General features: G+C 45.8%; 1 protein-coding gene across 1 annotated transcript; it reads left to right on the plus strand.

Annotated features, from left to right (window-relative positions):
* Window positions 1-1,457: 1,457 nt before the first annotated feature.
* On the plus strand, window positions 1,458-13,080 carry stk17al (serine/threonine kinase 17a like). The gene is made up of 7 exons (XM_034539665.1): window positions 1,458-1,849; window positions 4,954-5,166; window positions 9,278-9,422; window positions 9,969-10,095; window positions 10,212-10,260; window positions 10,517-10,696; window positions 11,406-13,080. Exons 1-7 carry the CDS (start codon window positions 1,701-1,703, stop codon window positions 11,695-11,697), a joined length of 1,155 nt encoding a protein of 384 aa, XP_034395556.1. The 5' UTR covers window positions 1,458-1,700; the 3' UTR covers window positions 11,698-13,080.
* Window positions 13,081-22,153: the final 9,073 nt, after the last annotated feature.

The raw sequence follows: 22,153 nt of genomic DNA on the forward strand, positions 1-22,153 counted from the left end.
TCTCTTTTACATCAGTTGCTGTTAAAATTAGCTTTGGTATGGTAAGATTGGACAAATCCTGCTGTGTGCTCGATGACGGCTATGTAGGCCATGTGACAAACTACTTGCAATGTGATCAGCATGGGCCATGAAAGCAGTACAGAGGGACCTGTCATCCCTTCTTGTTCTTCACTCCTTCCCTTCCCTCGAGGCAGCCCACACACTCATGTCCTCATTTAGAAACATGAAGAGTACACGCTGGTATGGGTCTCTCCCTCCTTCAGGAAAAGCATGTGGCCAAGATGGCAAGAGTGCTGAAACAATGAGTTGACCCTGTACAAAGCTTTTAAAATAACCATAAGTCATCTTATTGTGATTATTCTAAATCGTAATCAGCATTGAAAACAACCGACGGCAACGACTGATGCCCAGCTTGAGTCTGGCTTCTTTGCCCACTGCCACGGGGGTACAACAATGCTTTCAAAGGAGGCATTCACACTGTCTTACATGGTCTCCTTCACGCCAGGCGTAAACAGAGACAGAGACCCACAGCTTCCACCAGCAGGCCCTTTATCGGCCGCTGTGTGCCCCGGGCCTCGTCTCTCTACCCGCTTCAGCATCAGCAAGCCTCTGGAGCTTAGGTGACACATTTCCATATGTCCAGGTCACTGGCAACTCCGTGGGCCATAAATACCAATCCCTGCTCCTCACTCTATGTTCTCTGAGCTGTCGAATGAGATGTTTGGAATTCTTCATTAATGACACGCATGCTCAACGGGACGATCAACAACCCTCCCACAGTGCTTTGCAGAGGGCTCTCATACCGTCAGGGCAGCTTCACACCCCTTCACACACCCCTTGAGAAGTGTGAGAAGAAGTCTCACGTGTAGCGCAGCCGAGCCCAGACACGAGCGGCACGGAAACACAATGTCAACGATGACAAACACGCCTGAAATGTGTGCTTGTGTTTGTGTTTGATTATGAACATGCTTTTCTTTTGCCTTTACGTTTCTTTTAGGAGTAAAATTGGGGGGCAATATGGGGTTAGTTCTAAAGACAGAAAAGGGGTTCATTTATATGAATTATAAGCTGTGAACCACTTTCCCACTTTATTAAGTGCAATAACTGTAGGCTCGCAAATCTAAAGTGATACATCATAACTAATACTGCAGTAAATTATAAAGAGGATACAGTAGTTTGACCTTCATGTTGACATATGATTAATTAGTGTGTGCGTGTGCGTGTGCGTGTGTCATGTTTGATTAATGCCACACGTGTATTAGTTTTAGTCAACACGAGAACCATGCAACTGAAACTAATGATAAACGTATTTGTTTATGTTTGTGTGCGTGTGCGTGCGTGCGCCGACAAGCTCCTGTCACTTGAACGCACCACTTGCCAGCTGACTCGCACCTCCTCTTCGGCGCACTCATTGGCTTTCCGCTGCGCAGCGTCGGCTCGAGGGGGGCCGGCCCCGACGAGCAGTTTATTGTCAGGAATGTGTAGTAGCACTCAAACTAATTTGCCGCACTGACTGCGCCGCACTCCCCGCAGGGCATCATCCTCTTGTTGTTTTTTTTGGTGGCGGGGTGACTGCGCGCACTGGATTATCTCTCCCGGTCGTTTTGACACAGCTTTCTGGTGGCTCTCCACGCGACTTGTATCATGACAGTGCTCACTTGAAGGAAGCCCGTCGTTGTTGCGTGTCACACATTTGGTGGATGAAGACTGTTTCGAATCAATTCAGCGCGACTTCAATGCCAGATTCAGCGAAGATGAGCAAGAACGGAATGCTGACACAGATCCACACGAGGATACGAGCGGACCCGTTCACAGCCGCGTACGAGCTGGTCGGCAGAGAGCTGGGCAGGTGAGCGTGCGTGTTGTCCCCCCCCCCCCATCATGCATTGATGAGACGCCGATCCGCGTGCTGACTTTGCTCGTGCGCTCCTGGAATTCGCTACACTATCTTTAATGCGCTTATGTAAAGCTGGTAATCATTAGATTGGATAAGCTCCCTGTGCGGGTTTAATGGGAAGTGCGTTAATTGGACATTTCCAAAATCCCGCATTCCATCCGGGGTAAAAGCGCAGAAGGCAATGCGCTTTGCCACGCGCAATGGTAATGCGTCCTGTGTGGACATTGTTTTTGGACTTTGACTATTTAGATTTCAATAATAATGGGGCATAATGAGCAGATGCTGGAGCCCGACGAGTCCTGTTAGACGAGTTGAAGACACATTTCTTCCATGTCGGACATCTAAGAGGTGAAAGCTTGACATGTCACTCTTAAGTTTTGAAACTCCAATTCTGTCGATGCCCACTAGTTTTCTAGTGTCTGTGGCGGTGGGAATGTAAACTTCCTCAAATGCCATGAGCTGAACTTCGGTATCAATTTAGAGGGTAAAGTGGCAAGACATTTTGTATGCATTTTTAGTGTAAATCAGAACTTGTACCTGCCCTCCTATAGCTTTTTTTTTTTTTTCTTCCCATTTTCTTCTCTCTCTTCAGCATGTTGTGGGTCACTCACTGATCCCAGTAACATAAGTGCACATTCTAGCAGTGTTTAAGTGGGGAATCCCCAATGTGCCAGACAATAATGACTTTTCTCAGAAAGCATTCTGAATTCTTGGGTTTGACTGCCGTTTGTGTAAATTCTGCATCTGTCTCCATGAGTCAAATGTTCACTGTGAGTTCGCTGCTCTGCAGAGTGGTGGGACAGCCTCGATAAAGAGTCAGTTGGTAGTAACCAGTTTCCCTTGTCCGACACTCTGGGACATCCTGGGACAGCAGCCAGACTTGAAGCTGCAGCCTCTAAACGCCCCCTCCTTTTCCTCTCACCCCTTCATCCTCCTCTTCCCATGAGTCCGACCCAACAACATCCTGGGATCAGGTCTCATAATCGCATTAAGAGCAGGAATGTATGCCGGCAGATCAGTCTGTGCATTCGGAGGGGTGTTGACCATATTAGAGCAGCTCGTATAGGTGACGGAGTTGAACTCTTTCTTTTAGCAATAAGACTCATTTGGTCCGCATTTCCAAAACCTTTTCATCCTCAAGCTCTACATTGTGACTTGTGGTCCCATGCAGAACTGTGTGCAAAACTGGAAAGAGGAACTCATGTTGCGAGTCAGTCTGTGAAACCGGCAAACGAGAGCTGCGAGGGCTGTCGTTTCCCATCGCGCTTCAGACATGAGTCAATGGCCCGCTGAGGGAGACAAAACGCAGACTCCGCGGGAAACCAACTTCTCAATCAAATTATCACCCTCTTCCGAGTCGGTTAAATGTGGCGCAGTAAAGTTGATGATTGACGACCGACTGGTTTCCGACTTTTACAGAGGACAACCCGGCAAATGAGCTGTTTGAACTGCCGTGGAGTCAGACGTGGCGTTTGAGAACAAGGCGTTCTACTGTAACACAACTAACTGTGTGATTTAATGCACACACAAAAAGAAAGCTTGATGTGCAGAGTATTACATGAAAGCACTGTGATGTTATGATTCAGTGCATCTGTCGAATGACGTGGCAGAGGGTGAACGCGGCCGGCTGGAACACGGCCGTGTTCGGTAACCTCTGACCTGATTTTCAGCCTTTGAAAAGGCCTCCTGTTGCTCCTTTTTGTGGCCAGCGATCATTCCTTTTCACCCCATATGTGGTTCCCAGCCCACCGAGAGCTGCTCTGAACTTGGCTAATTAAGGAGGAAAAGCCTCTGACGAGTTTTGCCTTTTCACTCCGAACAATGAGTCGTCGCAATTCTGCAAGACTGTGGTGGGGAGGGAGGGAGGAACAGTCCTCACAGCAGCCTTAGGCGGTAGCCAAAACCGAACCAGGCTCTGACCAGAACAGTTGCTGTTTTTAGTCGGCAGCGGCACAGTGGGCTTGGCGTCACGCTGTGTGGGAAAATGGCCGGCTCCATGCTGACCTGGCCACTTCATTGAGATTCCCTTCACAGTCATCTTTTCCGAAGCCTTCGGCAGCGTATTTGTAACGTGCAACCCATTGAAACATTCAGATGTTTGTCGGACATGGATGCTGAGGTTCCAGTGTCCATTTTAGCCTGCTGCCCAGCCGGACTGTAGCAGCAGTGACCTCCTGCCTGGCCGACCCAGCAGTGGTCTGGTGGGTGGTCCTTGTCTCGGGAGGAGGGGGGCTTCTGTATCAGCCGACTGGTCAGCTTTTGTGCGATTTGTCAAAGGAGTAGCAGGCTCCGGCCGAGGGTCTGGGCAGAGGTGTCAACACAATCCCATTTGTCCCTGCTGCTGTCAGCTGTGAAGAAAGGGAAGTGGACAAGGCCTCATTATCAGCCTGGGAGGGACGGCGGGTGATTGTGGTCGGCTTGACGCGACGAGGCAATTCTGCACACATCGGACATCCTGCCCACACCCACGGCTGACCCCGCCACACCTCCGATGCATCTGACAATGTATAAGCTTGCATATCGCGTCCAGCAAGCGAGCATTTTTATCTCTTTATGCTTTGGCTTGACCCTAGCATGGTCTCGGCCCTGCCCGATAGCCAGCAGCCTTATCTGCCTCCTGTCAGACCCTCCTGAGGCTAGAGGAAGAGGAGGAGAAACTTGGAAATCTCTAATAACGCATCTACAGCATATCAGTGCTCCGTAGCACCATTTCAAATGATGCCTGTGAACCTTCTTATCTGTGAACTGTTCTTTAACCTCGCCTACAGTGTTGCACTCGTGGCCGAATGGCGGGTCTTTCCTCATTGCACTGTAATCTAGGTTCCGCCCAACGGCAGTTTAACTGTCATGAGTATGTCCAGTAATTTTAGCCTTCCATACGCTGCAATTTCAATAACCTAAATTTAATCCAGCGGTCCCGTTGGCTACTTGGGGGTGGGGGGGGGGACAGAATCTCTAAACCAAATTTATTTGAAAAAGCCAGTAAAGTGGTTGCGATTATTCCGCCTCTCGACTCACTTTCTCTCTCTCTCTCTCTTCCCTCTTTGTTCTCCCAGGGGAAAGTTTGCGGTGGTGAAGAAGTGCATTGAGAAGGCAACGGGGAAGCAGTGCGCTGCGAAGTTCCTCCGAAAGCGGCGGAAGGGCGAGGACTGCCGCATGGACATCTTAAACGAGATCGCCATGCTGGAGTCGGCCATGGCTAACCCCTATGTGGTGGCGCTGCACGAGGTCTACGAAACCAACGCCGAAATCATCCTCGTTCTGGAGTGGTAAGCCATTACATGATCAACACAAAAGTTCACTCAAAAAAACATTTGAGCAGCTGTCTGTCACTCCAGAGTTTCCTCAAACTTTCTCGAGCACCACTGATTTTGAATGACCTTTCTAAACTTTGAGCCATGCCTCGTAAAAACCGTATGGAACCATGAAAGTCTTTTTTTTTTATTTTAATTTTTATTTATTTTTTAAAAGCATCATCATCTTCCCATACAACATGCCTGAGCGATTTCTGAGGACACCAAACTCGCTTCTCGAAAACTCCCAAACATATTTCTTCATTTCCACTGAACGTCGGCGAAACCTCTCTCGCCTGACGAAAAAGGTCACTGCTTTGGTGTTTTCCTATGAATTGACAGCTTTTATCTCAATCTTTCTGCTCTGTGAGAAAGACAAAAAAAACTCTCTCGCTTTGAGTTATGTGCTGGTTGCTGAGGGCACAGCTGCAAGACATTCTCACCTCCGCAAAGAATGAAAAAACTCAAAACCCGCACACGTGTGAAATGCAAAGCGCTTGAACTACTGTGACATGACTCCAGCCTTAAATGGAAATCATCTATCTCTCTCTCTCTCTCTGTGGTGAGTTGCTCGTCTCGTCACCACCTCGGTTTCTTGTTTATGCAAAATAGCTCACTGTGTGAAAATAGCGCTATCGAGCTACAAGAAACGCACTGCTCAGCCCTCTAGACTCAACACGCAGGTGAAGTTCAGTGACGGTTCAGTGATCCGGAAAGGTCATCCCGGCTGTCTGGCTCTTGGGCTATTGTGGCCGGGTGTTAACTGACACGATGCGCATCCAGTAAGTGTTCTCCGACTGCTCTAATGACGAACCTCTAACTAGGATTTGGAGAGGACACTTGGCATCCTAATTACCTGGCTCGCCTCATTACGGGGAGATGACGCAGGGCAATTACGCCTCACCACGTCCCCCTGACCCCGATCCTGAACTGCTCGCTGCTCAGGCAGGAAGCCCTCCCTTCCCCTCCCCAGTCCTCGGTAGTCATCCCAATCCCAGACATGGAATGCCTCCTCAGAACAAAGGTCTCTCTGTGGGGGGGGGGGGGATGTGTTTGACCTCTGCCTGAAGTGTGAAAGGGGAAGTAGCACCACAGTTCACCCCTGCATGCCTGCAGTGAAAACACAGCAGGAGGTCAGTCGGCACTGGGCCACAGTTCCTCTGTGGAGCTGCTCTCTTTGGGCATATCAAATCAAGCAGCTCGCACATGCAGAATATTTTATAACTTAAAGAGCTCCCTTTTTTATTTATTTTTTTTTAAACACCAGCTCGTCTTTCCTCCATCGCACTGCACGTTTGTCCTAAAAGCTGCAGTGACGCTCCACAGCGAGACCATTGGCCACCGAAAAGCTGCATCTTCAAACTGTCTGACCTCAACATGAGTTTCAAGAATTGCAAACCATTTTCCATTTCTCGTGGGTTCAAATGTAACCAGCACCCAAAAGTAGCACACACCACCGCTCGGGCATAAAGTGTTACACACACACACACACACACACACACACACACACACACACACACACACACACACACACACACACACACACACACACACACACACACACACACACACACACACACACACACACACACACACACACACACACACACACACACACACACACACACACACACACACACACACACACACACACACACACACACACACACACACACACACACACACACACACACACACACACACACACACACACACACACACACACACACACACACACACACACACACACACACACACACACACACACACACACACACACACACACACACACACACACACACACACACACACACACACACACACACACACACACACACACACACACACACACACACACACACACACACACACACACACACACACACACACACACACACACACACACACACACACACACACACACACACACACACACACACACACACACACACACACACACACACACACACACACACACACACACACACACACACACACACACACACACACACACACACACACACACACACACACACACACACACACACACACACACACACACACACACACACACACACACACACACACACACACACACACACACACACACACACACACACACACACACACACACACTTCTTGTAGCCGCAACCACATCCTTGGTAATGTCAGAGAAATGGAAGCTAGAAGTTGAATTCTAATCATCTTGCAGTGCTCCATTGTGCGTCAGTACCAGAGAAAACCCCAGCATAATGACTAGTTAGAGAGATGGTCACTTGAAAAATGAAGGTGCATCACCATTTTCTTTGTGCACAGTAGCTATGCTTTTCTAGAGAATTCATCACCGTGATCCAGGAAGCACAGTCTTTAGTTTCCTGTTTTGTAATAAAATCGTCAGCCAAGAAGGTTTTTTGACTTGGTTTACTGCTTTTGAAATGCAGAAATGCTCCACATGTTCCCAGCTCGTGTCTTCAATTGGTGATTTAGCTCCTCCGTGTCCTCGCTCATGTTGGCAGCCGCGGGTTCTGTCTCGCGGCTCGGAGCAGGGGAGGCCGTCTCAACTTTACACTGAAGCAGTGTGTACGTTAACTCTCTTGGAAGGAGGGGGAGCGCGGAGACAGTATTTTCCGACTTCAGGGGAAGTATCCGATCATTCCTAAGTGCTTGGCCAGAATGTGTGCAGTCTGTTGAATTTAAACAAGATGGCCTTTATCGAGATTTCAAATCCTCTCGGGCGCCCTGTTGTCAGCTCAACGAAGCTATTAAAAACACTTTATCATGTCAAGCAATTAATTGGTCAGACGGGTACGGTGGTAGTTCAATGTCCATGTTAAGTTGAAAGGTTCAAGATTAATATGACACCAAGACAGGATTGTTTTTTTCAATCGCAGTTTTTCACCTCTCCTCAATGAAAACACTACCAGACGAGCTTGTATTTAATTTACACGTGTCTGTCTCCTCTGCTCTCATGTTTGCAACAAGTGGAAGGGGTGGCAGGTCAAGTAATCCGTGCTGGGAGAAACAAAAAACAACCCAAAAAAAAGGGAAGATTATATGGACCAATGATGGATATCCTCAAAATCCTCCAAAAACATGAGTGCTATTTTCCCAGCTGAGGATAGTAGGAGAGGGGGGCTGGTTATGTAAGAGTCGTGCCCATGCAGGGCCCGGTCACAAGAAAGTCCTCTGGAGATAAAAAGCATGTGTGCCATCTAAATCTCCCACACATGGTCCTAGTTGTTGTGGGTGAGCTGTCAGCTTCAGGCATTGATCTGACTGATGGAGCATCCACCGTAAATCCACCATGTCACCACTTTACTTAACTTTGTTACAGAAGACCAGTCAGGACTCTGACTATTCCTTCCACACAAAAAAAAGTGAGAAATTGACCCCACCCCCACCCCCCCACTCACACCACAAAAAAAGAGAAAGGGCTAATTCCTTGCATGCAATTTGTTTTGAACATGCAAGCGATAAACTATGCAGGCTGACAACGTATCCAGTTACCGACCTCTGTGGCTAATGTATAGCTTAAGATTCCTTTCTACTTGTAAGAAAATGTTGTGTTCATTTATCCAGCGTTCGCCTCCATTTCCCCTTGTTTAATTTAGTAAGTTAACCTGAAGTATGTCGGGCTTATCTGCATCGGCTGTAAGCTGATATGACCATTCTTATCTGCAGTAACATTCCTGCTAATGGGAAGGTACATGTAGGAACTCTGAAATTATATTGATTCACGTTGGACTCTCATGCAATCCGTGGATGTGGACGGACTTCGTTCCTCCGAGCTAAAGTACACTGATGAGGAGACGGCGTGTTGCGTAAAACCCAAATGACTTTGGGTTTGTTTACTAAAATTGCACTAATGGGACGAGTTGGAATTTGCTATTGCGATCTTGTGTCACTCAAACTGAGAGGAAGTGTGTTTATGTACAGTTTAAGGTGCAATTTTCGTATAACAAGTCAAAGTTTATAATCCAAAAGTAAGCCAAACTAAACTCCACTGGGTGGTTGCGCAGCTCCTTTTTCTTCCCATCCTCTCCGTGTTTAGTTTTCTCAGTTTTCCCTTCCTGTGCTTTCCTTCCAGCGCCGCCGGCGGCGAAATCTTCAACCAATGTGTTGCCGACAACGACGAAGCCTTCACGGAGAATGATGTGATCCGGCTGGCCAAGCAGATCCTGACGGGAGTGGCCTTCCTGCATCGGAACAATGTGGTGCATCTGGATCTGAAAGTGAGTGCGCTGGAAGATTTTATGACAATACAGGGCAGTCTATTCCCCCGGGTGGCAGCCTGGAGGAGATATGATTTCGGTTACGCAACCGCAACTCATCCGCCGTGTCACAACCCCGTTCCCACGAGGAATCAGTCGGTAAAGAAGCCTGACGCAGCTATCGTGTTTTCTTTAAAGGCGGCCATCTTTGAGGTTTTCTTTCTGCATCGCATCGCGTGTCTGGTTTCTCAATAGATGTCGTACAACGCCATTTCTGACCCAGAAAAAAAACAAAACAGTTGCACGTATACACTCCAGTATTCGCACAAACCAGTGGTTGGCACAGGTATCCTACCTGTTCTCCATCTCAATCTGATTGGCTTAGAGGAGGATCTCAAAAGGAGCAGCTGACTGACGAGCCCAAAATTTTTTTTTTTTTTAAAAATCCTCATGGAACCAGTTGCCTCAAGTGCTTTGACTCATTTGCGCAGCCATGTAGTTAATGACCTCAGACGTCATCATGTAACATACCTCAGTCTAAACTGGTGTGTGCGTCCTCTTCTCCAGCCCCAGAACATTTTGCTGACCAGCGCCAGGCCTCTGGGGGACATTCGCATTGTGGACTTTGGCTTGTCCAGACGCATGGACAACATCACAGAGGTCAGGGAGATCCTGGGCACCCCCGAGTATGTTGGTGAGTCCTGCTTTTAGTCCTTTTAAAATACCCAGAATCCCCTGTGTCTATTTTTTTTTTTTTTTATGCGAGTGCCATTTATCGAGACTAATCGGGGCCATGTGTTTCTCTTGCAGCACCAGAGATCCTGAACTATGAACCCATTAGCACTGCGACAGACATGTGGTAAGTGTGCTACTGTGGTTAAAGTGACTATTTCCACTCATGTATACCACTCTGGTCAGTGAATAAAGACATATTATAGATGTTGACAGCCCCTCCCTAATGTGCAATAAACAAGTCAAGACCTTTGACCACAAGATCGACTTCCTTGCAGTTAATTAATGACTGACATGGTGGAAGACAGATGAGTCCCAAAACCGATTCTGTCACCATCAACATGACAAACGGCCTCATAACATCCTTCCCTCCCATCTGCCAGGAGTATCGGGGTCCTGACCTACGTCATGCTGACGGGCGAGTCGCCCTTCCTGGGTAACGCCAAGCAGGAGACCTTCCTCAACATCTCCCAAGTCAACGTCGACTACTCGCAGGACACGTTCGAGGGGATCTCCTCCCTGGCTGTTGACTTCATCAGTGCCTTGTTGGTTAAAAACCCCAGGTGAGACGAAAGATATGATCAGGGGTTCTGATTCTGGCGAAAACTGCAAAGTTTCCGTCGGCGTCACTTTGCGCTGATTCTAATCAGCGAGGATGTGAGTCAGGTTCACACCGGCATGGAAGTACATCCGCGTTGAAATGAGTGTGTGTGTGGTAACACGATTTGCGTAATTTCCTTTTTTGCAGACGGTGGCTTTAAACTCACCTCATTTAAAAAACTTTCAGAAGAAAACTTGTTAGGCCACTGTCAGTTATGTGTGTCAACGAAAGAGTAGTTTCTATGGTGATTTATTAAGGTTACCATACTTCTGAATTACTGTAACCCTAATTCAGATTGAGGGCTGCGACACTGAGCCCATACATTTCTTTGCCACAATTTGTTCATGAAAAGTAGCAGCAGCCTCTGCCTTGCATCCAGAGCCATAATCTCCAGTCAGTATCGTTTATTGCAGTAGATTAATGGGTGGCGTTGGAAAAAGTGGAAGATTCCTCAGTGTTTGAGTAATCGGTCTGAGATGGAGGGGGGAAAACTTGAGCGCAAAAAAGTGCTTTTCTTTGTGGTTTTCCAAGCCAAATGTTGAAAAGGAATATGGCCGACGTCTGCGAGGGAGCAGATTGAGTGAATCGGAACATCCAGGCAATCCGTCGGTTGTGTAAACTCTTCGGGAATTTCCAACTCATCCGCAGTGTTATTGTGTTTGTGTGCACAGGAAGAGAGCCACGGCGGAAGAATGCCTCGACCACCCCTGGCTGAACTCGCTCGCCCATCCCCACTCCCACCCGCACCTCCACACCAGGTCGGCCTCCTCCGTGGACGAGCCGGAGACGAGCCAGTCGGAGTCTGAGCCTGAGAGCCCGGCTCCCTGCCCCGAGCTGGACCTGATCGGGTCCTACCTGGCGTGCCCGGGCCAAGGTGGGCTGAAGACGGGTCGCAACGCCTTCTCCTTCAGCGAGCCCCCCTTCCCCACGCGGCCGGAGATAAAGCAGGAGCTGATCTGCTGAACGCCATTTCGCAGGTGGAGAGAGAGAACGAGACCTTCGCCCTGAAACCCGGTGGGGGGTGGGGGGGGGCTGCTGCAGCTTCTTGGTCCCGCTCTGACTCGGGGCCACGCTATACGGATGCTGTACGCCTGTTAGCGGCTGCTTCTACTGCTGTGAGCTGGGCTCTGTGTGTAGTCTAATACCTCTGCATGTGTTTGAATCATTCTCGCACTCTCCGTGCTGGTTTATGATTGTACAGCATGAAATGTGAGAGGAATAAAGATGCGGGGGGGGGGGAGGGAGGGGGAGGGAAAAGACGCAAAGGATTTTGTAGCGGGATTGCACTGCTGCCCTTAAACAGTGACGGGGCTTTGCTTAACACTGTGGCTAGTTCACCCCACTGCACGCACACTGGTTTCTCTTTTTACCCAATTAGCCTCTTGAACTGGGTTCCAGCGAGGAGGCGGCCTTGGGAAATGACTTCACTCACTGTGTGCTCTCATCAAAACACGTTATGCTTCGACTGACCCAGACATACCTTCTGGGATGAGTTTTGTTGAAGGATTTAAAGGGTTTTAACACATGGTTGTAGTTAACTAAAGAATTAAAGCAAAGGACTGCTCCACTGTTTTATGTTTATTTATGCATGTTTGTCATGTCACTTCACCCCCTTTAAAAAGACACAAAGCCACATCAATGCCTGAGTTTGGAAATAGTAGCATTCTTTTTTTTTTTAAGGACAATCTGAAGCACTTTTTATTTTGTTATTGGACATGTTATAGTAAGAAACCAAAGGCTGTCAGCTCTCACACAATGCACTGTACATATTAACTATTTCCCACAATCCACTGTGTTTGTCACATCTTCATTCACAAAGTGCCACTTCTTTTTTATTTTTTATTTCAACCTCACTTCTGTGTTAATATTACAGTTTTGCATTGTTTTGTTGGCCATTTCACAAGTTGCACAAGTTGTTTTTATTTTTGTTGTACTTAACTGCGAGGTTGCCACAATATTTCAGGCTCTTCAAATGTTGCGAAAACATCAGTCTTGGAAAGAGGGGATGCCGAGGGGTTGAAATTGTGATTGTGGTCAACTGAAGATTTGTATAAATATTTGATGTTTGCCTTCAAATGCTCGAGAGCAGAGAAATTGGTAGGAATTTCTCAAAAGTACTGAAATGTATATTGTGAGTTAGTATTAAGATTAATCTGTAAAATAATTTTTTTTTTTTCTTTACATATGAATGTTAACATCATTATATCATTTCTCATTTTGTACGTAAACTTTTACTTATTCCTGTTGTTTTCAGGCAGGTTTGCACTTGTCCTTGTGGACGCTTTGTCAAAATGAATAAATGTACATGTGAATAAAAATACAGATGCATTTTGTATCGAACTCTGATGCTTGTGTGATTGTTTTTATTCTTATTATAGCAACAATACTTTATCTTTCAAGCAGTTTACTCAGCTCAATATTTTTTGATTTAATTTAAGAAATTAGGTGGTTACATAAGAAGTGCAAAGACATGATTCTAGATTTGGAAAACAATAAACTATGGCTAGAGGGATGACTGTCAGTCTACTATCATTTAGTCTATCGTAAAATATCTCAACAGCTGATGGATGGATTGCCATGACATTTTACTGCCCTTTAACAAATTAATGTGCCCTTTTCTTTTTCATAAACCCAAATGGTAAAGATATAAATAAATGTCATGTGGCCAATTACGATACTTTTTTATTTAGCATGTCAACATTATCAGTGGACTTCTGATGGATTGCAGTATTCATATACACATTTTTGAGATCTTTAAAAGCGTTTTCTTTAAACCCTTGCAAATATTGAAGTTAGCATAAGTAACGTCAACCAAAGATCATTATTCCATGCTTGGATTGTTTCATTTGAGTTTTTAGAGGCTTTACTTGGTTAAACTCCAGTATTTCATGAAAAAAAACCACAAAAGAGAAAAATCTTGTGACCCTTCATATTGATACAACCATTGTTTTATCTTTTTTTCTTTTGCTGACATGTTGCTGTCAGTGTTTCTGTTATTATTGATAGTTCACCTGCTTATCTTGTAAAAATACCAAAACAGCCACGTGTGGATCAGATGACATGTGAAGCATCTGCTTTTCCCCTCAATTCAATTCAATTCAATTCAATTCAATTCAATTTATTTTGTATAGCCCAATATCACAAATTACAAATTTGCCTCAGAGGGCTTTACAATCTGTACACATACGACATCCCTGTCCCAGGACCTCACATCGGATCAGGAAAAACTCCCCAAAAATAACCTTCGACAGGGAAAAAAGGAGAGCAACAGAGGAGGATCCCTCTCCCCGGATGGACAGAAGCAATAGATGTCATGTACAGAATGAACAGCATTTACAAAGTTACATAAACACATTACATGAATATGACAATGTATGAATGGAACTCCAATCCATGAAACAGAAGGAGGTAGAGAGACACCAGACACCTCCAGGTCCAATGGACCCTATAATGGACCCTCAGCATGTCTATTAATAGAAACAGAGCATCATAAAGAAAATGAAATTCCTTCTCTTGGTCGAGACCTCCATAAATATCCAACAGACCCTCTGAACAGGAAATGCCAGCATCCTGTGAAGAGGAACACAAGAGTCAAGCTTTCCACTATAGTTAAGTCTCTTTCTCTCTCATGCTTGTTTATCTCGTGTCAGGTTACACAATATCCCTGCCCGCCAATATCCTGAATTCTTGCTTTAATGTGCTCTTCCTCTCTGAGCCAGGTCAGCTCTGCTGTGGCCAATGAGGAGAAGGTGGCTCTTGGACCGACTACTTCCCCTAAAGAAAATCCTGCTGCTGCATGGAGCGGAGGAATGCCAGAAATGTTCACAAATGGCCTCCTTTCTTTTTTTCAGACCTCGTCTTTTATGCCTCTCTCTTTTTCTCAGAGGGAGGTGGTATTGTTTTCCAGCGAACACACACACACACACACACAAAGTTATTGAAGTGGTTGATCGAGTGCCTGTTTCTCCGAAGGAATCTCAGGATCAGTCGATGTGACTTTGATATTCAAGGTGACCATTAGAGGATGATTTGAGACAGTTGGCTCCTGGAGATCCAAATAAATACAACGAGTAGTCAAAAAGCAGACTGTGACATCCGGATGACCTGCTGTCAACGATCTCCGTGGATTGAAGCTCAGGGGCTGCTTGATGGTTTCTGAGGGTTATCAGGCAACCGGTCCTGCTTTTTAAACACCCCAGTGAGGCGCATGACTTTGTAAAGTCCATTTGTTTCCCTTGAGTCTGTGTCACAACAGTCCAAACAGATAACATTTGCGTGCACTAAAAAAAAAAACCTCAAGTCTCAAGTCTGATGGGCTGTTTTTTTGCGTTTCATCTCATGCTCACCAACCACAGGCCGGTCTGTCAGCGGCTCCGGTCCGTGACACATTTATCCCCGGAGGGTTGTGAAAATCCAGAGCTGGGATTTGAAAATGTCAACCTCTTGGGACGCTGGAAGGGCTACATTCAACACAGTATTGGTCAAAACCATCAGTTACATAACCAAAGATTGTTTGACAGCTGCGTGACATTTTTCCCTGTGGCTTTTCCCATCTGCATGCCGCTGACAGCCGAGGAACACGCCACGGAAAAAAACGGTACTGTGACTGTCATCCCACATTTGTTTATGGAAAGCATGTTTTCTTCATCAAAGTCAAATATTTGTTTGCTATATCTGACTGAACGAAGGGAACATGGCAATTAGTCCGAACCTTTCATGACACGTGAACTGGAACCCTCTGTCTTTTTTCTAACTTGTTATATGATTAAATTAGATGCAGAGGCACTGGCAGCCCATCCTTATTTTCTATGGCCCAACCTGCTTCCATCACTAGACCTACATGAAGTCTTCCCAGCTCCTCGTAGCGTTCCTCTCTCTCTCTCCATCCCCCTGACCTCCTGCTCTGCTCGTCTCTTTGCCTCCTCAGTCGTGTTTTTCTCTCTCCGTGTCTCTCTCAATCTCGCTACCTCTAGATCTCTCTCAGGAGTTTTGTCAGAAGTAGTTCCCCCCGCACCTTACACGATGGGGAAATTCCTTTACGCTCATGTTCCTGATTATACTGCGGAGAGAGAGTGCACTGATGTTAGTGTGTGTGTGTGTGTGTGTGTGTGTGTGGTCTGAGCTCGCTTTTTCATTGTAGCCAGATCTCGATGGCACTGTGCACCGCCAATAAAATATTTTTTTATTTCATTTTTTGGGGGGTTTTGCTCAGTTGGCATTCCTCTCTGTCACTCCCGCCACATCAGTTCGCTCCCGCTACATTCCAGCGTTGACCTTTTAAGACCTTTGAGATCCACATAAAGCCGTCAATAAGCTCAAAGAGCTTCGGCCTCTTGATGCTGATGGATATCAGTGGCCCGTAGAAATGGATCCTCACAGACACCTGGGATTCTGTCTCCTATGTCAGCGTTGCTACGACGATGGTAAGACCAACCGTGACGGATCCAAGGCCGTGGCTGACAGTCTCCACGGCCACTGACTAAATGTTGACCGGGACAAACAATGGAGATTTCTTTCTTTCACGTGTCCCAGTAATGGTTGCAAGAGAAAAAAAAAACAGAAAGGGAGGGGAGAGAATTTCCAGAAACACTGGAAACCGCTGGTAATGTGTTTCTCATCGTAGTGCATTCATAGCAGCGAGGGAGGCGAATGCCTTTGGTTAAAGCTATTTACATGTCCCTGGAAATGGAAGAAGAACAACAACATCTTTCTCAACAAAGAGCAGCACGACCTGATGCCGCTGCCTGTTTTTCCTCCGTCTGCGGTGTCTGCATCCTCCCTCAACGTGGGGTTACCACACATCGCACTCAACAAGCCACACAATAGGCACGCTCAGCTCCGAGAGAACTTTTCAACTCCAACGCCGCGTAAGGAGCTCGACCAAAACAAAGGGGACGCTGCTAAGTTCATCCTTAAAAAAGGTTAATTTCAATGCGGGTACGCTCAAGGAAAGGAACAGAAAACACTGCCAGTTCTGTTTGGGTTTGCAGGACGCGGTGCACACGAATGCGCACTCACATGTATTTAAATTGACGTGCATACACACACTCGCCAGAGTACCCACGGTGAACTGTGTCCGCTGACTGGTTACAAGCTTGGGAGGGAGTCCAGGTTTTGTTTCAGACTGACGGGGAACAGATTCTGGCGGTCTGGATCTTTTCGACTGCATGATTTTCGCCCCACAGCGCCCTGCTTGTTTACTATGGTACTGGATTAAGGAGTTATTTGGAGCACGCACCCATACACACACACACACACACACACACACACAGGCAAGTACCCCCATTCAGGATTCAGACAAGTGCTTTTGGGATACGTTTAGATGACACTCTTTCACTCGTGCCAGTTCCACTTCCTTGTGGCTTTCTGCATCCATATTTGTTTGTGTTGTTGTTGCATGTTTTAAGATGCATTACGTGTTATGCAAAGACCAAAAATGATTGGTGACTCACGACGTCTGTCACCTTTTCCCTGTCCGAACACAGAAGAGAGGGGCAAGACTGGAGATCAAAATCTTCTCTGTGTAAAATCATGGAATCAAAATAATTGTTTCCAGTTGCGAGCACGGGGATACCCATGACATTCGAGCTGGGCAACGTGGAGCAGCCATGTCTTCGGCTCATCCTCACTTTTTGACTTGCAGCTGTTAAGAGCTTCTCGGCTCCGGTTTCCAGACCGTTGCACTTTAGCCAAAAAATCTCTGTCAGCTGGGTCACAGTTGAGCTTTACTATCAAATCCGCTGGTGCTGATCCAAAATATGCTGGATTTAACCAGGAAAACCCCTGATTTGGGCCAAACATCTCAGTTGATGCGGCCGAGGAGAAACGTCCCTCTGACTGCTGCGGAAGTCGATCTTGAACCGCAGGGAAGTACCTTGAGTGGTGAGATAAACAGACAATAAAATCCCACACGCTGACATAGAGTGCACACATTTAATAGTGTCACATGTACACACACACACACACACGCATTGCAGTAGCCACCTCACTGGCGATGTGGGGTACCAGCCTCAGGTATACTTGCTGGCTGTGTAGTAGTTGCCTCTCAGGTCTATGAGTAATAAACCTGGAATGGTCCCTGAGTCTGAGTCCTTCTCTCCCCTGGCCTGTCTGGCAAGAATGTCCAACAGCACGGCCCGGGGCAGCGACCACTACCCCCACCCCACAAAGAGTGACCTTGACCCTGACTAAAGTGGACCTCCGGCCCCCGGGTATAAAGTCCTGCAGCTGTTTTGGGGTCAGCGAGGACCGCACCGCCGTGTAGTGGCGCCTCGGCTGAGTTGAAGAGTTGATGGACAGTATTTTGTGGACTGGGGTTGTAGTTTGGGAAAGGGCAGAAGTCTCGAGCGACAGAGGCCAGGAGCCTCGGCAGGGCAGTGCACGTTCTCCATCTTGATGTGAACTTGTGAGTTGATGGAGATTTGACTTTTCTGTGACAGAGATTCACGGCAGTCCCGGTGCGTATGACAGGTCGTCCCTGGACATCGTTTATAAAGTCATTGTGACGTCAAGTCTGTAATGAATTATCATTTAGCTGCGTCCTCCAATATGTCTGCCTGTCTCTCGCTTTAAATGTTTTGATCTGTTCCTCATCGTATGAAAAGCACGTTGACCAACTGGCTGAAGGTTGCAAACAAACACACTTACAGCAGACATGTAGTGGTATTATTCATGCATGCTCAAAGTGTGTGCTTATACAAGAAGAAGAAAATGTACTTTTATATATATATGAGGTACAATAGTCTAGTACAGAGATGGTAAACAATTTGATTACTTTCATTTCATTAAATCATTAAATATTTGTGTTTGATGTCTTATATTACTTTGCCATATGGCAGGTAATCTAGACATCCGCCCTGAGGTCTTTGATTGTTTGTCACAGTGTAAGTAGCGTGCCGCGTGCAGAGGTTCAGCAACTGTATGCACAACCTTGTTGTTTTCAAAAAGCGCTGACCCGACAGTGACAGAGGGCAAGAGATCGAGGCCTGCAGCAAACACACCGACAGTTGTGTGGCCACATGAGCACATGACTGAGGTACATAACAGATTCATGAACCCTGGCTCTGTCTCAAGCAACTCCAGAGTGCTCTTACAACAGAAATGGGAAAACCAACCATTTGTGCTTTTACACTTAATTACATGTCGGCTAAACTATTTCTTGATGAACGAACAGTCTTTTCTTTCTTTTTTTATCCACCATGAATTTCTGTGCAGCTTCTGTTTCTGTAACTTTGTGATGGACACTGCTGCCGGCTGACATGGCTCAGCTCCTCCAGCCCTGATAAGAGGATGGTTTATTGAAGGTGTTTTTTTACTGGAGATCTCTTCTTCTTCCAAGAGGAGGCAGCAGACTTTCCTGCAAAAGGCTTGTTGTGTCTTATCAGCATGACATTGAACATTTTACTAAAACAGTAATAAAACAATATTATCAACTGTTTAGGGTATAATACAACAGCGATACCCAAGCTGAGGCCCATGTACCACTGGTGATACGTAAAAGTCCAACACCTAAGAACTGCATTACAATGGCCCTAAACTTAAAACCAATTAAATGTACCTTATTTTATATTATTACAAACAGTTGTGTATGACGTGGGTGGACGTGATGTGACGTCATGAACTCTAACGTTAGCATTAGCTTAACACAGTTGGTTTAGATTAGTTGATTTAAAGCAGAATAAGCATTGGATTTAAAATGGCTTCAACGTCCACAAATGTGTTTAATATTTTCCATGTCAAACATTTGCATGTAAGCAATACAAACATTTGCCAGTTAGCACTAATCACAATATACACCTGTAACTGATGTGTAATATGTTTTGCAAGTATTGAGTCATAAACCAAAGTCGGCCAATTGGACTGATTGAAATGTTGACTTAATGAAGGCGCTAGAATGATGAAATGTTATTTCAATCAGGAGGGACAAGTGAATGAAGAAAAGATACTAGTCTAATAAAACAGATATGCTGAGGTGGTGGTTAACGATTCTTCTGTAAAGTATAGTCTTCATGACTGAAACAATGGCTAGATACATTCCATTAAATATATCACAACAATCCTCATGGTGGTGCTAGAGGAAAGGTTGGCCGATCCCCAAAGTCAGTAGGATTAATCCTCTGGGGACCATGAATATCTGTGTAACTTTTCATCCAACAGCTGTTGAAATATTTTAGTCTGATTGTATTTGTGCGAAAGGCTCTTCCTGGTGGCAACACCTGTCTTTTTAAGGATTCTTTCATTGGGTTTATTTTGGCGGTACGAGCTGCCGCTTGTCCATTTGTCAGTATTATGAGCTCTGTCAGGGTGATGAAAGATTTTGGGACAAAGAGGAAAGTAAACATGTCGTTTTCAGTGAAATTTGCCTCCAGGAATATTTCTAGGTTTCTTGGTGCCAGGAAAAAATTAATTAGTGAAAAGTTCAGCTGTCACATATTTTTATGTGATTGTCACTTGATTTTTTTTTCTCTCTCCTTGTTTTTCCTTTCTCCTTCTCATTTTGTGTTATGCAACTCTCTTTCCACAGCTGTATGGAGATGGGTGCGTGTGTGTGCGTGTGTGTGCGTGTGTGTGCGTGTGTGTGCGTCTGTGTGCGTGCGTGTGCGTGTGTGTAACATTGTCATGGCTGTAAAATGTTCATATTGTCGGACGCTTCCTGATGTAATCGGCCAAATCGAAGTGTAAAAAAAAGAAGCCTGGATACAATAGCCAGAGGTCAGACAAGTCGTGGAAAACTGTTGAACTGAACAATAGTTTAATCTAGAGATTTGGTCATATAATCCCAGGGGAGTAGAAAGGTACAGGCCCTTTGCTTCCGCTCTCCCAGACTCACCTGGGCCGTCTATTAGCCGAATGGACCTGCTTGTCAGTCACGTCTGCTTGAACAACTTTACCTTCTGTGTCTGTCAGCAACAATAATTCCTCTTTATTTCAAGGAGGGTTCAAGACCTAGAAAAAGCACACCTTTTGGCCCAGACATGCATGGTCCCCGGAGGATAACGGATGATGACAATCAGGATCATGGCGTGTTCAAAACTCCTCAAGAGTGGCAAGAAGGACGTCTTGGATAGATTGCTATAATAAAGCGTATTTAATTAAGTATTGAATAAGTTGTGATGCAGAGTGTGGTCTCAGCTGAGGTCTCGTATAGGCTTCGAGATCCACAGTCCACGTGCAGTTCTCTGCGTGGAGTTAACTGCCTCACACATCCACCCACAAGCCTCGGGCGGAGTTCGCAGACAGGTAGATGTACTAGCAAGAGAAGGAGTGATTTCACCCCATTTGTTTAAGAATGCAAGCAATACATTGGTGCATAGTTTGCTCGTAGGCTGAGTCACCTCTGTCCACGCACGAGGTCCCTGCCTCTTGTCTCTCAGGTGTCCGTCTGATCCGAGATTAGCATACAAGAACAACAACTTTCCTTTCTTTCATGGCGCAGGCGTGTGCCACGCCTCTTGGTACGTGGTCCTCTCAGGTGCGTTCTCTGTAAACAGTTATTTCTGTTACTTTCCACTAAACAACATGGCGGTACAACGATGTATTGCACTGAATGTGTTTCTTTAATAATGAGATCCATTACATAGTTTAAAATCATGGCGCTACAGTGAGGCATTACACTGACTGCATTTCTTATAGCTATACAGTTATTTCAAAATACTTAATTATCTCTTGACTTTTCCTCGTGCACCATCATCAGAACAACATTTCTTTTTGTAAAAAACAATCAATATAGTTACTTCAATTTTCCTGGGTCGTACTTCATGTTTACCGCTAATAGGCAAATGTTAGCATGCTAATAACAAGCTAAAAGATGGAGAACATTGTGCGTGTGTGTGTGTGTGTGTGTGTGTGTGTGTGTGTGTGTGTGTAAAATACTGGGTTAACTGTGAAAGTCATTTAAAACTGGATTAGCATGGGAAAGGTTGACCTTTCTTTGATGAACTTTTCCATATTCCTGTGAATGCTTTAATGTGATATATTCGTATTTTGTGATTATTAACTCTTGAAAAAAGATTTTATGTCACACAATATTAATGATCTATTCCATAACAGGAGTACTGTGGCACATGGGTTGTTATTTTTGTTGCAGTATTTCCGTCCAAACATCACAGTGATATTCCTGGATAATTATCTGTTTGTAACGTGGTAACATCCCAAACCCATGTTGTTCAGCGCCTGGATCAAGACGACACTGAGGCCAACTGCACTATTGAACAGCTGCAAAAGCATCGCTTTTCCCAAAGAAAATAAATCTACTTTAACATTACGAAAAACACAACATTCCTTGGGACAGTTTTCTGCTAAACTAAAGTGCACTTTATGTTCGCCTTCGATAAAGGAGCAAGATAGCTCAGTCTCATTGGGGTCCATGCTTTGAAACTGCAGAGTAAAAGTCCCGGGAAGTGTAAACACGACGGGATTT

Source organism: Cyclopterus lumpus, chromosome 8, assembly GCF_009769545.1.
Source record: "Cyclopterus lumpus isolate fCycLum1 chromosome 8, fCycLum1.pri, whole genome shotgun sequence".
Classification (NCBI taxonomy): Eukaryota; Metazoa; Chordata; class Actinopteri; order Perciformes; family Cyclopteridae; genus Cyclopterus; species Cyclopterus lumpus.

Bases quoted from the DNA above. Each gene is read 5' to 3' on its own strand.
- stk17al (XM_034539665.1), top strand. From the start codon at position 1,701: ATGAAGACTGTTTCGAATCAATTCAGCGCGACTTCAATGCCAGATTCA. The intron at 9,423-9,968 runs GTGAGTGCGCTG...CCTCTTCTCCAG, and splicing joins TGGTGCATCTGGATCTGAAA to CCCCAGAACATTTTGCTGAC. The intron at 10,096-10,211 runs GTGAGTCCTGCT...TTTCTCTTGCAG, and splicing joins GGGCACCCCCGAGTATGTTG to CACCAGAGATCCTGAACTAT.